Source organism: Zonotrichia leucophrys, chromosome 19 (genome assembly GCF_028769735.1).
Source record: "Zonotrichia leucophrys gambelii isolate GWCS_2022_RI chromosome 19, RI_Zleu_2.0, whole genome shotgun sequence".
Lineage (NCBI taxonomy): Eukaryota > Metazoa > Chordata > Aves > Passeriformes > Passerellidae > Zonotrichia > Zonotrichia leucophrys.
The window spans coordinates 9859965-9877990 of record NC_088188.1 but is presented as its reverse complement, the minus strand read 5'-3'; the positions used below and the strand labels follow the sequence as shown (position 1 = coordinate 9877990).

At 47.1% G+C, this 18026-nt stretch overlaps 1 protein-coding gene across 4 annotated transcripts; it reads right to left on the bottom strand.

The window, feature by feature from the left end:
• Nucleotides 1-327: 327 nt before the first annotated feature.
• GGNBP2 (gametogenetin binding protein 2) lies at nucleotides 328-17451 on the bottom strand. Of its 4 annotated transcripts, none has more exons than XM_064729313.1 (14): nucleotides 17364-17451; nucleotides 16563-16690; nucleotides 12737-12817; nucleotides 10835-11088; nucleotides 10136-10234; nucleotides 7574-7687; nucleotides 5717-5920; nucleotides 4609-4783; nucleotides 3515-3709; nucleotides 2886-3036; nucleotides 2521-2646; nucleotides 2288-2439; nucleotides 1658-1906; nucleotides 328-1005 (listed from the first exon to the last, which is right to left on the bottom strand). In XM_064729313.1, exons 2-14 carry the CDS (start codon nucleotides 16653-16655, stop codon nucleotides 802-804), a joined length of 2097 nt encoding a protein of 698 aa, XP_064585383.1. In that variant the 5' UTR covers nucleotides 16656-16690; nucleotides 17364-17451; the 3' UTR covers nucleotides 328-801. The 4 variants fall into 4 exon arrangements, with proteins under 4 accessions (XP_064585383.1, XP_064585384.1, XP_064585381.1 ...); XM_064729314.1 differs by having other exon boundaries at nucleotides 5711-5920; nucleotides 17364-17386; XM_064729311.1 differs by lacking the exon at nucleotides 17364-17451 and adding an exon at nucleotides 17213-17305 and having other exon boundaries at nucleotides 5711-5920.
• Between the last annotated feature and the right edge of the window lie 575 nt (nucleotides 17452-18026).

Genomic DNA, 18026 nt, shown 5'->3' with positions numbered 1-18026 from the left:
ACCCTCCAAATCCAACCCCCTTCCCAAAGCGTGGTGCCCTTGGGCACAGCCCTCAGGGCAGGATTTCCAGCTCGTGGCCATCCCTTATCCCAGCTCCTGGGAGCAGAACAGGCACCTGATGCTGAGCAGTGCCAGGCTGGGACCGTGCCATGGACAGAGCTGGGCCCTTCACAGTCCCTGCTGGGCTGGCAGCAACTCCACATCCCCAAACCATCCCTGGAGGAGCACAGAGCCTGGTTTTCAAGGCTCTGTCCTTTCCCAGCCCAGCTTTCCCCACCTTACCCCCACCTCCACCCACCTGGAACCACAGGAATTGAGCACTCAGAGTACAAACATAGACACTCACTTTTACTATGCATATTAATAAATATTCTTTATTTAAATTTTTGCACATTGCGCTTTAACATATTACATCCAAAACATTTTGCAAATGGATGTCTACTTTGTAAAATCTTATATTCAGCTCCTTGTCATTCTGTACAGAATTATAGGTACAACATTACTTTGCCACTAGTTTGCTTTTTGTAAGTCTCACAGGAAGAGAAACATTGAATGAAAAGAGATGGCTTAAATTAGAAGAGAGGCTTGCACAGCTACTCAACTAAAGATACAAGCCTGGAGAAAGAACAAAATTAAGGAAATCACCTCCACCAGCCTCCCCCTGGAAAAAAAAAACAAGAAAAAAAAAAATAATCACATTAATTTAAGAGAAAATTTCGCCGTAAGTCACTAAATTAAGTTTGGAAGGAGAAGGCGCAGTAGTCATCTCGAGTTTCAGTGACAGACAGAGTTGGATTGGGTTCAGTTGGCTCCAGCTGTGGCCAGCCAGCTGTTGCAGACGGGCCCCTTGTGGTCGTTGAGGCGACAGTACTTGTTGAACTTCTCCTTCAGGTGCTGCCGGTACTGCTCCCGGTTGCTGTAGAAAGACTTGTTGTTTGCCATGAATGATTGGATTTCATCCTGGGAGATGAACAGTTCCTCGTCAGAAGTGCACTCTGACTCATCCTGCAATGAGAGGGGGGATTTCAGAGCTCCAGCACTGCCCTCCTGTGCAGCACATCTGACCCCAGCCCAAAGCCCAGCTGGCTGATCCAGACACAGGGCTCTGCTGCTCTGGGGTGAGAAGCAGCCAATTCAGTCATTAAACAAATCCAAATCTGCTTCAGTCTTAGCACATTCCCATGGGAAGAGGATTGATTTTATTAGAGGGTTTTGAGGAAAAGGCAAGGAAAGAAAAAGGGAAAAAAAAGGAGAAAGAAAATTGAGGGGAGGAAAGGTGAAAAAACAAAGAAAAAACAAAAGCAGGGAAAGAGCAAAGGATCTAAATAAGTGGAAGGAGAGGAGAGAGATGAAAGCTGCCCAAGGAGCCTGCAGTGGGAAGCCACATTTGAGGCCTGAAGGCAGCAATAATGCCCACTTCATGTTACGGAATAATGCAGCCCTTGACAATGAGCACTTGCAACACAAGTTCTGTCACCGCATTCCAGCGACTATTTCTCCTCCTCTGCAAAGCATTCAATTATAAACTTCTCAGGGAACGTGCACAAGGAACTGAACTCAACACTGGGACTCAGCTCCTCACTAGGAGTTGAGTTCTCAGCCCCGAAGATTAAAGCAGGATGCTCTAACCCAAAACTCAAATGTAGCAGTTACTTACAAGGAGCTCCACTAAGCTTTTGGCACCTTTTCCAGTATCAGGGACAAGTGACATTTCTGTAGGTTCTGCAAACTGTGACACATTTTTCATATGCTCAAACCAAGGCAACTGCTGGCCGCTTTTGTCTGCGCTACAGCAGCTCTCAGCGTGTGTGTCTTTGGTCTTGTCGCGGTGAAACTCTGTGTGCGTGAGATTTCCTGAGCTCTCTCTGCTACCTGCATCTGCCAGACAGCTCCCAAGCTTCTGAATCTGGAATGGAAAAGAGCCTGCAATCAACTGCCAGCAGTGTTTCACGTGGAATATTCGAGTTTGAGACGGAAGCAGAGGGAAAAGGGAAGGTTCAAAGGTGAGCGAGGGGAGGTATTTACACTTAAACACGTGTCTGGGAGCTGGGGTGGCACATTCACTGAGAGTGAGTAAAAGTGCACGTGCTTAGGAACACAGAAGAGACTCCACCACAACCTAACCTAGAGAAAGGACCTCAATTCCAAAACTTGGGATGACAAGGGAACAGGAGATCCCCGCTGTCCCATTTTCGGCATAAGTCTCAATTGGAATTTAAAATCCTGCTGTAACTACTTTCAAAATGTAAGCACTTAGAGAAGCATCTGGCAGAGCCATGTTCCTTACGTGGTCATTCTCACACTTCAAAGCTTTACTTTTCTTTTTCTTCTTTTTGTTTTTGCCTTTTGTGTTGCTCTCCTCTGCATTAGCCCAGCACTCCACACAGCTGTCTCCATCCTCCTCCTTGTCGTCGCAGCGATGGACGCAGGCATCGTCCCCTGCAAAACACAGCCAGGTTTCCTTTGAGATGCTGCAGCTCTGGGGGTATCAAAGCATCATTATCTTCTTCCCAAACCTACCATTTTCATCATGGTTGCAGATGCCCTCAGTGCAGGCCACGTCCGAGCCCTCCCGGGACCCCGTTTCGCTGCCCTCCATGCTCGAGGAATAGCCACAGTCGCTGCCAGTACAGTGTGGAGATAAACCTGAGACAGAGGCCAAAATTACTGCCATCTGTAGGAACTGCTGCACATTCTTTAGTTATGCCTCTAACGAGAGAATTCAGAGAACCCCAGACAGGTTTGGGTAGGAAGGGTCCCTAAAAATCATCTCATTCCACCTCCCTGCCACGGGCAGGGACTCCTTTATAAAAACAGGTGACCACTGTTCACCCCATAAATGGCAAATGCTTTTTAAAAGTGAAAAATACTGACATTAAACATACCTTTCTTGATTTTAGGTGAGCCTAATAGGGTACCACTACTAGGACAAGTGCAAGAAGTGCTTTCATTAGTAACAATTACTTCTACACAGTTGTTGGCTTCTTCGGTGCTACCACAGGCTTTGCAGCTGCTTTCCGTGAAGTTTGAGTTCTCCTTCAAACAGAAACAAAAAACATTGCAGGCACTGGAAGCAGCTCAGCCAGCACTTTGTAAAGGATACTCTTTCCATGAGAAACACCAGCTGACACTGACTGATAACAGCATTGCTTAGAATTCTTCACGAGTACAACACAACTAAAACCCCCAACCAATTTACCTCGACCCACAGTCACAGCCCATTAAGGTCAGCCAAGAGATCCTAAATAATAACTGCACTTCATGATTGCCCCCCTCAAAAAATCCAGCAGTAACTGTCTACAAGAAGCATTTGAATCCCCAGGTCCTGGCATAACCTGAATCTCAGATTTATGATTTTAAAAAACCCAGAAGCTGACTTTACAAAGACTCTGCTCATCTGAAAGAGCATTAAATTCCACCAGGACCAAAATACAAGAAAATCCCTCACAAATTCTACCATGGAACAGTGAGCTGATGGATGAAGCCCCAAAAAGCCCCAGCTAGCCATGTTTACCTTTGCCTGATTGATTTCCTTCTCTTCTGCTGCCTGCAGAGGAGCAGGGATCTCACACACACATTTATTTTTCCTTCTGTTCTTCCGCTTTTGGCGCTTCTTCTCTTGCTTAAGCTCTCTCACTCTCTCTTCTTCTGAAAACTCCTCACAGAGCTGCTCCAATCGACTAATGCCCTGCACTTTTTCCACAGCCATCTGTGTACAAGAGGTTAGATCCAGTTACAGAAGTCATCACTGCTCAAGCTTTTTCATTTATAAAACAGGAGAAGGAAAACAGCCAGGAATAAAATCCCAGTAGCGCCACTATCGACTACAGGAGAAAAATGCCCACCAAGATGCAGCCACTTGGTTTAGATTGCTGGAAACTCCCATGTGGGGGAGCTCTGGCTTGCACCTATGGCCCAGATTCACATTTTTCAGTGAAGAGTTGCAGATTTTAATGCATTGATAGATCTGTGATCTCTGATCCTATGGGAGTAAAAAATCTCCAAGAACTAACCAGCTCAAGGCTCCACTATGATCTTTCCCAAACTGATTTACCTTCTCCTTCTCTGGTGTTTCAGACAGAACAGTTATTCAGAATGGAAGATGAACATAACAAAAATGATACCCATGTCATATAAACTGGTGATTAATATTAAGTATTGGTATATATTAAAGGAGTTCTGTATGAAGCTCAGGATCCCACAGGATCAGAGTGCATTCAGAACAAGCTGAACACAGAAGTCTGCAATCGCTTTCGTAATTCAAAACCACATCCTCCATTTTTACTCATAAACCAACCAAAAACTGTTGCAGGCTGAGCTACTTTAAATGCAATCGGGTAGAAAAACAGAATTATTAACACAGAAGGTTCAGTGTAGTGGAATGGGCAGCTTGAAAGTAAAAGCAAGCCTCAATCTTTTATAGTGCAGTTTATTCCACATGGAAACTCTCCAGTAGTGCTGTGCATGGATGCCACACAACTCAACAAGGGATTGACTGCAACACCCTTGACACTCCTTCCAGCCCAGTGCTGAAAAGCAGAAAATGAACTACAGTGACAACAGGCCCAGCAGCTCAGACACAGGTTGGACGAATCTGGATGTTTTTACCTCAAAGCTCTTGCGTAAAGCATCCACCCCCAGGTAAAAGAGCATCTGCCACGTCTGCTCCTCAGCGCGCAGCTTCTGCCAGATGCGGTGCAGCCTCTCGTAGAGGTGGATGCCCAGGCAGGTGAGAACCTCCTCCTGGGCTATGTCTATTGTCTTGGCGTGCCTCTCTCTCCGTCTGGGGGAAAGGGGAACCAAAGCACTGTTAGAGCAGCTAGGAGCCAACCAAGGGATCAAAGCAGGGCTCGTGAGTTCTCTGAGGCACAGCTGCAGCTGTGTTTGCAGGAGCAGCCTGGCAGGGCTCTGCTGTGCTGCATGCAGATGCAAAATAGAAAGGAACAGGTCAAAGCCACCACTGTGAAGCAGTACTTTGCCTTCTCACTATGCCACCTCTGGCTTCAGGTGCCATAACCCTGCTCTTCCTTTAGTTTAAATGCCAGAGATGCAATTCTTTTGTGTCCTAAAATTTGCTGGAGCTCACAGCAATTATGTCACCATCACTTAGCTCAAGCTGAACAAACACACAGGGAATTTTGTACATTACTTACCGTGCAGAGTAAAAACATTTCAGTATTAATCTGTTCATTATTCATCTATTATCTATAAATCTGTTAAGGTAAAACTACTATGAAAGGATTTACCCTCCTCATTAAACAGTTATGACTGAGCTTTAAAGGTACTGAGGTTGGAACTAGATGATCTTTAATGTCACTTCCAACTCATTCTATCATTCTCCAATACTGAGCTCAGAACTTTTCACTGGATGGTTTTAAGATGCTTTAAAAAAGGCTCAGAAATACACAAATAGCAACAAAACTATCTTGAATACTTGGCATTTGGCAAAACTCAAGCAAGGCTCTCTTTCTATTTCGCATATTTGAACACCTCAGTGGACAAGCAGGCAGCTCAGGGAGTGAGCAAGGTCACTCCTTCCTTCCAAAGCACAGCCCACACCTTCCAAGCGCTCTCTCCTACACCAGTACAGATATCCACAACCACCAGTTCATCACACAGCAAAGAGGCAAAACGCCACTTTGGGCAAAGACATTGGAGAGTCAAATAAAGAAGCAAAGCGCTAGATAGCCCACTCTAGCCAATTACATACTCATACCCTCCTGCGAACTCGGGCTCGGCCCGGCCCAAGAGGTGCGCGATGAAGTCGGTCTCGCAGCACACGTGGATGTGGCGCTCGTGGGGGCAGCAGCGCAGCCCCTCGTACAGGGCAGCACAGTAACCCTTCTCCTTGCTGCAGTCCAGCTCCCCAATCAGGATGTTGTAGGCACGCAGCACTTTGTTCTTGCAGTCGGTGCAAAATCTGGGGGGAGAGAACAGGATCAGGCTCGGTGCGCCCAAACGCGCTGGGTGAGCGGTGAGGTGTCTGAGCTGGGGTGTGGGAGGGCTGTGCTGCTTCAAAAATGTAATTATAATAGTATTCTTATTATAGTAATTAGTATAGTATCTTCTGGCTATGATCCACCCAAATTGACCATTAATTACCCCATCTATTCTACATTACATATCCTGGATATCAAAATTCGGTCCTCTGAACCAAGGAGCGGAGCCCACCCAGCGAATCCTTGATTTGAAGAAATTCCCATATGGAATTCAACTCAAAGATCAGAAATCTCAGCAGTGAGCAAGTACTGCAAACCAGGGCAAAATCCCTCTCTCAAGTAACACATACCACATCCCCTTCTAGCAATTCTTTCAAGTGTACTCAAGTGAGTGATAACAAACAAGGCAAAGTATCCTCTGGTGCCTGCTGTACAAGAGTGAACCTTGTTTCCACTACAAACATATTTTGAATTATTAGATTGCTGTGCTGATGGCCAAACGAGGGTTATTTATAACACAACGTACTCATTTTAAACATGTGACAGCTCATGTGTGACAGGAGTATACTTATAATTAAAATACAAGCAAATTAAGCTCATTCTGTGTCATAAGAGGAGCAACCTTCAAGAGGCTACCAGATCTCTTGCTGGATGACTCTAAAAATGCAAGTCAGACAAGCTGCTCACATTTCAGCTCAAAGCTGCCTCCCCATGCCAGCTCTGGATGGTGTTTTTCCCTTTCCTAGTGTCTCCAGCCATTTGACAGCATTAAATCAAACATATTTTGCTGTTAGACCTACGATACCTGTCTGCTTTCTGTGGTGGAAGGAGAGAAAACAGCAGTATTATTGCAGGTTAGCACCAGGAAGGCAGCCAAGGCAGTGTTTAATGTCACAGGAGATTAAAGTTATTTTGTTTCCAAAGTGTTATTTCCACAGCACCGCCACCCCCGCGCCCATCTGTGCCCCCACAGTTGATATCAGAACCTTGAGACTGCTGGAAATTAAAACTTCTCAATCAGCACGGCAGGTCCTGTGCACATGCAACTATAATTTAATGGTTTATTTCTGCCCTGCAAGAAAGATTGAACAGCACCAGGCACAAACAAGTGGTTTAGAACAGTGCTTTAAAGGCAACACCAAGCCTAAAATCTGCTTGCACTAGTGCAGCTTACAGAATTCTGAAATGGCACACGCTCCCTGAAAGCCTGAAAACAGGCACAGCCCAAGAGCAGTGAAAGAGTGAATGAGAACACACAGTTTCTAAACACTGAACTGTAAATCATCATTTAATCCTAGCCAAAAAAATTAAGACAAGCAGCTATGACTTCAGCAGAGGTCTCCACATCTTCCCTTTCATTAAACACAAAGAATATTCCACCATCTTTGTGACATCAACCATCCCAGGGCAGCCTGGCAAAGTCCCCCATCACCACCAAGCAGTTTCACAAGAAAAAGCCCTCCATGTTTTGAGCACTCTGGCCTCACAAAGCCATGCATTTCCCCCAGGAAGGTGCCTCACAAAGCCATGCATTTCCCCCAGGAAGGTGCCTCACAAAGCCATGCATTTCCCCCAGGAAGGTGCCTCACAAAGCCATGCATTTCCCCCAGGAAGGAGCCTCTCCCCTCACACACCTGTGTTTCCGCAGGTAGGTTTCCAAGGTTTCTAGCAGGCAGCTGGAGTCGATCAGAACCACTTCATCCCTGCACTCCTGGGACATCAGCTCCCACACATCCATCCAGCAGCCCCTGCGTGGAAATGACACCAAACTCTTCCTCACCCTGCTGGGAGGCAGCAAGGAAGCCCAGCAGAGCCTCATTCTTTACCTGACTGCTCCCTGGGAAGGTCCATAGCAGAAAATGATGCTACACTTGTTCTCTTTCCTCTTCCTGTCTTCTCTACTTTTCTTAACTGCTCTTAATTTCTTTGAACTGAGTCTGCTACTGCTCCTTTCACTGTCACATAGTATTACCAAACATTTTTCAGACCTATAACATATATATTATCAGCTAGTTATTCTTCCTAAACAAGTCCTATGGAAAATGCTGCTCTGTTCCTTAATTTAATTTGAACTCTTTATAGGTTAAGCCTTAATATCTATGAAAGTTTGGGTCAGAACTGAGATGCAAATTTTGCTGTCCATGTTTATAACCCAGACTCAGCATGACTTTCTAATGTTACAGCTGCAAACCAGTTGTGATTTTCAGAATATTACTTTAAATATAAACAAATACAAGTTTGAATCAGGTGAAGATGATTTGGTAAAATAACAAAAGAAAAAAGCAAAACAAAAAAACCCAAACAACTTTCACCATAAAACATCCTACCTCAAATTTCAAAAATCTGTTAGAATATCAAATAACTTTACAATTCACATTTGGATGCGCTAAAAGTGACCAAAAATGGACTTTAAATAACAAGTCATGGCAACCTACAGGCTTGTGTATACTTGACACCTTATCAGAATGGTCATTTCTGTCTCATGGACACAACAGAGCAGGAAAATGGGAAGCAGCAGCCCTGCTTCCTAATTAGAGGAGCTCTGTGTGCCAGTTCCCACTTTGCCAGGTCATAGGGCTTGCATTTAGGAGAGTTTCAAATGCTCCTGAGCCCCAAACAGAGCTGAGGAGCCAAAAGCCAGGCACAGACTGAGGACACCAAGTAACCCTGGAGTGGCATTAGCTGCTTACATAACCCCTCTAATTAAACACACTGCTCCAGCTCAAAGCCTTTTTGTGCGGAGGAAATGCCCAACAGATGCAACTCATCTGAAGAGTTTCTTGTGAAGATGAGGAGCAGGAGCTCCATGTTGGTAAATGAAGTTTGTTCTGTGCCCACTGCAGGCAGATTTATGTGGATTTTTATCAATGCTGACACACTCTGGCTTTCAGCTGAGGAGGGGAGTGCAAGTCCTGCCTCTTCAGCAAACTGCTCTGCTTGTCCACAGGCCATGCTCTCTGATAACCCCCAGGTTTTACCTGCAGAGTATAAAATATTGCTCCTCCTCATATCCCCTATTAACCTGCCAACATCCAAAGGGGGTTTATTCCAGCATGAATTGGGGAAATAAAAGCAGCATTTTCCTCTCTATTCATTCAGTCTCAGAATTGTTCTACCTTGCCCAAGTGCTAACTGCAGGTTCCACAGCATCTGTTCTCACACAGAAAAGATGAAGCTTACTAAATATAAAAAAACCCCAAACCCACTTTCGTGATGCTATGAATTTGCTTTATTTAAAAAATAAATGTATATATCTACACCCCTATACTCTCAGGATCTTGTGTAACACAAGCTTTAAACTAATTTTGTGAAAGGCCTGTAACCAAAATATAATAGAAGGTAATGATTAGTTCCCAGTATCCTCCTCAAGCAGCACAAGCAAAAATCAAGTGTCAAATTCCACATGCCTGCTATCCCAGGGGATTTAACTAAACCCAGGAGACTCCAATCTGCACAGAAAAATACATGTCCTGTAACAGGAAACCATGAACAAGCTTTCACAGGTTGGAGGCTTAAGCAGCAGCAGAACACAGCTGAGTAAAAATGGTCCAGACACTCCAATTAAGCCCAAGAGACCAATTTATTGGTCATCATATGAAAAAAAAAAATAATAAAAGGAGCCACCCCACAAACAAGAAACCTCCCTAAAATCCACAATAGATTTACAGGGAGTGTTTTTCTGCTTAACCAGCTGGAATAAATCATTTCAACTTCAAGACAGAGGCATATATGCATATTGTTCAGTGGTGTATTCAAAACATGCTGTCACTTTTGAGAAAATACATTTTATGGAGTTCCAGTTTTAACCCTGCATCCAACCACAATAAAGCCCTTGGTTAACAGTTGTGCAAGGCATTTTTAATAATCCCAAGCAAAATGATGTATATTTATTTAGCATGTACCCTTTGACCTAAATGTGAGAAAATCTGCTGAGCAACCATTTTGGTCTAGAGCACAGAAACCAGTTTGTCTTTCTAATAGCATTGTTTATATCACAGTGCAGAAGCCATCCATGCCCAAAACTCCTGGTGCTTCTCTTCCTCTCCCCAACAACTATTTAGGTCTGCTACAATCCAACTGCTACTCTGGCAAGCAGATCAGAGCATAAAAATTGATCTCAATGCTTAAAAATAAATTAATCTCAATACTTTGCATCCTTAAAATATTTCAATTGTGCATGTTAAACACAGACTTACCCCAAAGGTTTTGGTTTGTGTGTGTCCAGGGAGTGTAGCTGACACCTTTTGTTCTTCTTACTTTTGGGAATTGCATCAATCATGTCATTCAGTTTGGACCTATGGAAAAAAAAAAGTGACGAACTTTGTATTCTGAAAACCACTGGATCAGGTTACACTACCTCACTGTCCCCACCTCAATCTCACCTCTGCACTAACCTTCCCTAGTTTTCCTGCTAACTGGAGCAAGAAGAACAAGCTGAAGCCAACTGGAAGGCCAAGACACACTGTGCTGAGCACTCCCTGTTTGCTCTGCTGACAGCTCAGGAACTAATGGCACCGGGGCATTTATTGTGCTCACCAAGCCCAGAAGGTTTCACTTTCTCAGTGCTACCTTTCTACCCGAGTGCAGCAAACTTTGGTGGAAAAAATTAACTTTTATTTTTTTACAGGCCAGCTAGTGAGGCAAACACTCTTCTTCCAGAGACCAAAACCCCGCAGCGTCTGCACCAGATTAAGGACCAAACATTAAACACTGGCATCTTCCAACTGCAATCATGGCACTGCAACTGCTGCTACCAAAGATTAGGTTTGTTTTTCCCCCAGTTTAGGCAACAAGCAGCTGTAATTATGGATGTTGAAGACGAGAATGAGCTGTGACAACTCAGCATCACCACGACGGCGACGCAGAGAGCGAGGATGGCCCGAGCAGACACTGACCCGTGCACGTAGAAGAGCGTGTAGAGCTTCTTGGCATCAGTCATGCAGCTGCGGGTGACTGAGAGCACCCCCTTGGGCCCCACGGTGAGGGGCTCCAGGGCAGGGTTCCCTGACTCCACCAGCTGCAAGAAGAGGCGCTCCACGCTGCGCCGGCAGCCCACGCACGGCACCAGCTGCGACAGCGCGCTCAGCACCTCCCGCGACGTCACCATCATGGCAATGTTCAGGTCCTGCTGCTTCAGCATGCTGTGTCTCTGCAAAACAAACACCACCAAAATCAAACCAGTCCTTATTCTCATTCCCATTTGCTTATTCTCTGGGGTTTTTCACCTCTTTGTTGCTTCCTTTCACCGCAAACGCTGCTTCAGAATAACCGTCCCAAGAATGGGATGGTCCCACAATAACCATCCTGTCCCAAGTGGGAAATTGTTTGTCTCCACCTCAGCACAGATGTTGTAGGGAAAGGTTTCAAACACACCAACTCTAAGTTTTCAGCTTCTACTCACACTCCTTTTGTCTTTGGCACACGGAAATTCATAAACTCTCGTTGGCATTTATGGAAATCTCATTTACAACCAGCTCATTCTGCTCATGACAATTAAGCAGTATTTTTCCTGGAAGGCTAAAAGCCACTTCCCATTACAATCCTACTAGCTGGAATTAAAGAAAGCACACATTACTACTCAGGGTGAAGCCTTTGACTTCAGTAGTGAACACCCAATGTGTGCTATGAATAGAACATTAATGAGAACACCTTCTAATATTGCTGACGTCAATAAACAATTGGAGATGTGTCTCCTGGCCCCTGTGTCAAACACATCCAGGCACACGTCCTCACAAAAAGCACATACCCTTCTAGCCCTCACTGCTGAATTACTGCCTTGGCTTTCAGCAGCACTGGAGTGCCACCAGCAGAGCTGTGCAGAGCAGAGAGTCCTTTCCTCACACCCCAACACACAAACATACACTTGAGTTGTATTTTCACTCCACCAGACAATTCTCTGGTTTATTGTCACATCACACCATTTAAACACTCCCCATGCACAAAGGACTTGTCACAACTCCTGGGAAAGGAAGAAAAGACCACACAATACAGCAGAACTCCCATCCACTGACAAGAGCAAGTGCTCTCAGCTCCTTCCATGCAATATGGAGAGCAGAGGTACCAGCAGGTAACACTGAAGGTTTGTGCTCCTAGAGGAAGGCCCATTAAATCACTGCCAAGCACTATCACTGTGCAGTAACTCTGTTTCCTGTAATTAATTTCAGGAGCCACAGCAAAGCAGGAACGAGCTGTTTTCACAACCCAGCTGCACTTGGCATGCAGCACATGTCTGCACTGCTGCTGTCAGCCCTGCAACTGCAGAGCTGCAACTCTGCCCCCTGCACATCAAGCAGCACCACCCTGCAGCTGCCACAGGTGCCTCAGTGCTACAGTTTTTGCCAGAATTTGGCACATCAGTCTCTAGGATTAAAGTTTCTGGGGTACCACAAAACCAATTCTCACTACTGATCTCTATAAAATCCACAAATTGGCACAAAAATTCTACCCTGGTATGGGCACTGATCATAATAACCCAACCTCGAGCAATCCACACTTCCACTTCAAAGGGTGGTTCAAAACTGCTCAGAAAAACAAAAATCAGGATGTATTTAGAAGCTGCAGCTCCCACTGTGAGTGCTGAGCTCTCAGACTTGCAGCAATTGCCTCCTGACAAGACAACGTGCAATAAATGCTGAGGAACCCAGAGCACAACTGAGCCCAGTGCACTTTGGTACCAAGGTGTGATTGCTCCCAGGTGCTGACGTGTCTGAGGCATTCCAGGAGTCACAACCTCCCAGAGAAGCAAAAAACACAAACCTGAGGAAAGCAGAAATCTCTTTGTAGGAAACATGATTTACCTGGATGAACTGCTTCAGCTGTGTGCTGTTATTCTGATGTCCATCGAGGTTCAGCACATTATCAGGAAATTCCATCACCATCTATACAAGAGAGGAAAAACAATTTAAAGAGGAACTTTCAGACAAAACAAACAAATGAAAAAAAAAACCAAACAAACAGAGCATTAGTTGCTTTACTTTCTTGGGGGAAATAAGACTGAAATTATGTTAAATGCTCATTCTTTTCATATAATTACTGGAGCTTGGGAAAGGATAAAAGTAACTATTTCAGATAGTGAATGTCTCAGCAAAGCAATAAATGCTTCATTAATATAATGTTCTAGAAGCAGTTTATAAATGACAACTCTTAAATAGCTGTTAGAAAGCAAAAGTTGCTAAATGGACCATCAGTGTTTATATCATCATCTGCATGACTTGAGACCCTGCTTCAGTTTAAAAAAAAAACCAAAAAAAAACCCAAAAAAACTTCAACACACTGAGAACCAAATGGACCCAACAGCTTAACTCGATTTATAAAGCTCTGAGGAAACAGTCACAACAGTTTAATGACAGAGTCGACTCCTCCAAAGGCTAATTTCAAACCATATTAACCCAACAAGGTACTCCAAGGCATAGTTTGCTTTGTGTGATTGCAGCTGCAACTCTCGAGAGGCTCAAAGCAAAATGTTAAGCCTACAGAACAATGTGATTACTTGTAAGTAATTAATAACATTTCTTATCAAATTACTGAAAAACAAAGAGGGTGATTTCTTTGGGTGCGGGCAGAAATCAGGAAAGTAACTTTCAGTCAAAAATACAACTGTGCAACCATGGAATAAAATGAAAGCAACTAGAAAAATGTGTAAAGCCTGGCTGAGTTCTCTTCCCAGTCCAAACTGAGAAAAAGGGAATTTGTCAACATGAACACTGAAAGTTCACTTTAAAATCTGAAAGGCAAAACAACAACTTTGGTTAATAACCCCAATGCAAATGAGCACCAAATAAAAGTGTCTGATTCAGCCCTGCACCTCCCTGAGCTGTCTGGGGAAGGCACAATTCCCTGCTGCCTGCCTGATCACCAGCACTGCCTCCAGAGCACTCCACACTCACTGCTGCAGGCCCTGAGCACCTCTCCAAAATAAACAGCATTTCTAGAGAACAAGGCACTGCTCTGCCGCCCCGTGTGCCCCAATGTGAGGCTGGCACAGCTGCCTTATCTGTGTGCAGAGCAGAGCCAATCCTGACCCCAGCTCCCTCACCCCTGAGCCATCCACACCAGTTTCTGCTGCAGATTTTGCAGGTTTCCCTACACCACTATCGTGGTGTTTCTGTGGGCCAGGAGCTACAAGCAAAAGTAAAAGTTTTATCTGCTAATAACAGAGACAAGAGATAAATCTGCCTATTTCTTCCCCCTCACCTTCATCTCCCACTATCAGACAACACCCTGAGGTATTTTGTACGACAGAGCAAAAGAATCAAAGACTAAATTAATTCATGTGTCTGATGAGATTTTATTAAGTGGTTAAACATCAACCACCATCACACCCTGAACTGGAAGGGGAAAAAAAAATCCTGTAATACCACATCAAATGGAATGCCTTCTAGAAACCATAAAAGCTGCTTAAGAAATGAAAAGGGTTCAATACTGAAACCTCCTTTAATTTCTGGCTGAGCCAGGAGGAACGGGGAAGTGAGGAGGTGAAGAATCCACCCAGGGCAGCAGCATCTCCCTGCACCTGAGCTGCTTCCTGGCTACTACAAAGCAAATTCCAGATGAGGAGCACATGGGCCATTCACTCCTCATTTGCAGCCACTAATCACTGATTCCACATTTAAGGCACAGATTAACTCTTTCAGCCGACTGCTCCCACTATTTTTAAAATTTGAGTTTTCAAAGAGGTAACAGAAGCCAGTCACTATCAATAACCACCATTAGTTTTTAAAGATAGTGCTGCAGATGTAAAATTCTGTTTCAAAGGCAGCTGCATGTCTTGTAATAGCTCTCATTAAGTATTTAAAAAATAAATTATAGATGACAGACAAGGAAGCTCAGAGTTCATTCACTTGCTGCTGCAGAATTTTTTTAATAAAAGCCTCCAGAAACCACCTAGAAATCCAAATACTTCATAACAACAGCAACAGAATGACCAAAAAAAAAAAAAATGGACACAAGGTAAGATTTCTTCACGGTGAGGATGACTTGCACTTGCATAAATGCTTTTTCTCCAGATGGATATAAAACTGATTTACAGCTAGAGGACCCTTTCAATCGTGAGGATGGTGTAAAAAGCAGCAGGGCAGCAACAACACAGTGCAATTACACAAAGTTTGGGCCTGGTATTAAATTCTGGGACTAAACCACAAATGGCATTCTAGGTTTGCTGAAGTCATCCACCTGGTAGAGCTGAATTTTCACTCTCAACCTATTACACACAACAAAAATAACAAGAGCGTGGCAAGTCTACATGACACCAATGAATGGGTAATGTTTATAAGGAGTCCAGGAAGGATTAAAAAAATAAATTAAAAAAAAAAAAAAAGGAGAGAAATCCAAGAGCTTAAAACCACATGGAAAATGAATGGGCAAAACAACTTTCAAGGTGTGGCCAAGACACCAAAAAACTCAGACTTTCACTATTCCTGCACAGTCTGGGTTTTCCAGGCCATCAGCCCCCCAGGAGAGGCAGATCCTGCTTTGGACAGCTTGAGGGGAAACTCTGCCCAATACCTGAACACAGCTAACCAGAGAGAAGCCAAAACCAGGGATTACATTTGGTAAATTAATAATATGTCACCATTCACATTGATCAAAACTAAAATACAGCAATAGGACTTTCTTCAAATGCTGCAAAACCAGACGGGGCCTGTCTGAGGACATTCAACACTTTTGTTCTGGAAGATGGAAGAATGGCTTGGGTTGGAAGGGACCTTGAAGATCATCCAGTTCCACCCCTCTGCCATGTGCAAGGACACCTTCCTTGGCTGATAAAACTCAGGGATTCTTCCATCCTAAACATTAGATTAGGAATTTAAATCACTTAAAGTAACAACAGTTACTTTTCCACTATCATGAGAAATCAAATATGAATCATTAAGATACCAAATTTACTAAGTGCAATATTATTTTCAATACGTTTTCCTGCTTTAAGAATTAAAACAAAGAGCAACTGGCTAGCTAGGGAATTTTTTTTCCATTTGCTCCGTGTTCTCCTACAATGCAATTTTTGTGTTCTCCTAAAATGCAATTTTTGAACCTTCCACTAAACTCACGAGGAGAAGGACCAGAGAACCTCCGAGCTGCATTTAGCTGATTTTTCCACTGAATCTTCTGGAAACGGCCAAACCACGTTTTCCAACTCCCAGCACCACCCTGAAATGGGAACTCTCAGATTTGTTACATTTCTGCAGGCTCGATAAGCCCGACTTCACGCCGAAGCTCTGGAAAACGCCTTTAGCCTTTTTCTTGCCTGTGTGAGAGCAGAACAATCGGGCGGTTTTAAGCCGGGTTTAACGTTAACATGGCTCCCTTCCTTCCCAGCAGAAAAATGGCTTTGCTCCACCCTTGAGCACCGAGCCACGCTCGTGGCTCCGGCACAACTTGTGCACAGGCCCCGGCACGGCGGTAACTCCCTCATTATGCGGCTCGCCCGCTCTCAGAGCCGGCCATCAGATAAAAAAAGTTGCCACATTGAGCTCTGCTAACCCCAAGTGTTGCAAAGTCCCAAAGATTAACGCCGCGGGAGCCCGAGGAGGAGCCAGCGAGGCCCGGCGAGGAGGGAAGGCCCGGCCCGGGGAATTGCAACACGCGGGAGGCGCGGGCGCAGCAGGACGGGCGGCGGGGACTCACCGTGAGGGTGTCATCGATGTAGAGGGGGATCTGCCTCTTCTCGAAGGGGAACTCCTCCTCGCCGTCCCGGCACACCGCCACCAGCCGCGCCATCGCTGCTGCTGCTGCCGCTTCCTCCCCGCTCCAGCCTGCGGGCGGCCCCGGCCGGAGGTAAACACCCGCCGCGCTTCCCCGCCACACTTTCACCAGCAGCCGGCACCCAGCCTGCGCTCCCCATCGCCTGATTCACCACGCCGAGCCCGGCCCACCCACCCCGCCGGGAGGGGACCCGCGCGGGCCGGCAACGGGCCGGGAATGCGGCAGCACACGGGCACGGCGCGGGGGGAGCGCGGGCAGAGCCCCGGGGAGAGGAGGAGGTGGAGATCACAACGGGGAGACGGAGCCCCGGGCGGGGATGGAGATGGAGCCCGCGGGGGAAAATGGAGCCGCCACGGGGAGATGGAGCCGCCACCCCCCGCCCGCCACCGGCCCAGCGCGGCCGCCGGGACCCGCCCAGCCCGGCGCGGCTCTGCGGCTCCTCCGCCGCCCCCGGCCCGCGCGGGGGGAGCCCAGCCCAGCCCGGCGCTGCCCCGGGCGCCCCGCGGAGCGGCCCCAGCGCCCGCCCCGCCGCCTCCCCGCGGGCTGCAGCCCGGCTGCCCCGGCAGACCCACCCCTTCCTCCCGTTGCTGCGCGGCCTCGCCCGGCTCCCCACGCGGGGCTGCGCTGGCGGGGAGCCGCCCGGCGCGGCGGGGAGAGCCCCATGCTGCCGCCCGTACCCTCGCCCCCCCCCGGGAGCGCTGCCCGCGGCCGGCGGGCCCTTACCGGCTGCTGGCGGCGCTGGGCGGCCCGGGCGCTGTGACAGGCGGGCGGCACCGCGGGTCCCGGAGCCGCCTCCTCCCTGCCCGCCCCGGGGCCGCCCCGCCCCGCTCTCGCGAGAGCCGCGGGCACCGCCCGGGCCCGCCCCGGGCACCGGCCTGGCCTCGAGGCCGTGGGGCGCTGCGGCCGCTCCGGGCGGCCCTGAGGGACGCGGGGCTCTGCCCGGGGGCGTCGGGAACGGCTCCCGGCGGTGCCAGGAACGGCCCCCGGGCCGGCGGTTGGGCCGGGAGCGGGTGCCGGCCCCGGAGCGTTGGGGGTTACAACGAGCGGGGCCGGGCCGGGCGTTACCGCGGGTGCGAACGGCCCCGCCGGCAGCGCGGGCTGATAAAACCGCGCCGAGATCAACGCTCTGAGGCACGGCCAGGGGCGGGTTTTGGGGTGTCCTGTGCAGGGATAAGCGCTGGACTCGCTGTCCTTGGGGCTCGCTGAATTCCCCGCCTCAGACGCTGCCCCGGCATCAAACGCGGCTGGTGCCGAGCCAGGCCGGGCAGGATTGAACAGCTCTGCTTGGCGCCTGCAGCACTCCAGAGCAGCCTGCCCGAAATCCTGTGGCTGCCTAAATTAACCAGCCAAAAAAAAAAAATACTAAATCACAAAAACAACAACGAA

Bases quoted from the DNA above. Each gene is read 5' to 3' on its own strand.
- GGNBP2 (XM_064729311.1), bottom strand. From the start codon at position 17,303: ATGGGGCTCTCCCCGCCGCGCCGGGCGGCTCCCCGCCAGCGCAGCCCC. The intron at 2,440-2,520 runs GTAGGTTTGGGA...TGTGTTTTGCAG, and splicing joins CTGCAACCATGATGAAAATG to GGGACGATGCCTGCGTCCAT. The intron at 1,907-2,287 runs GTAAGGAACATG...TTTCCATTCCAG, and splicing joins TGAAGTGTGAGAATGACCAC to ATTCAGAAGCTTGGGAGCTG.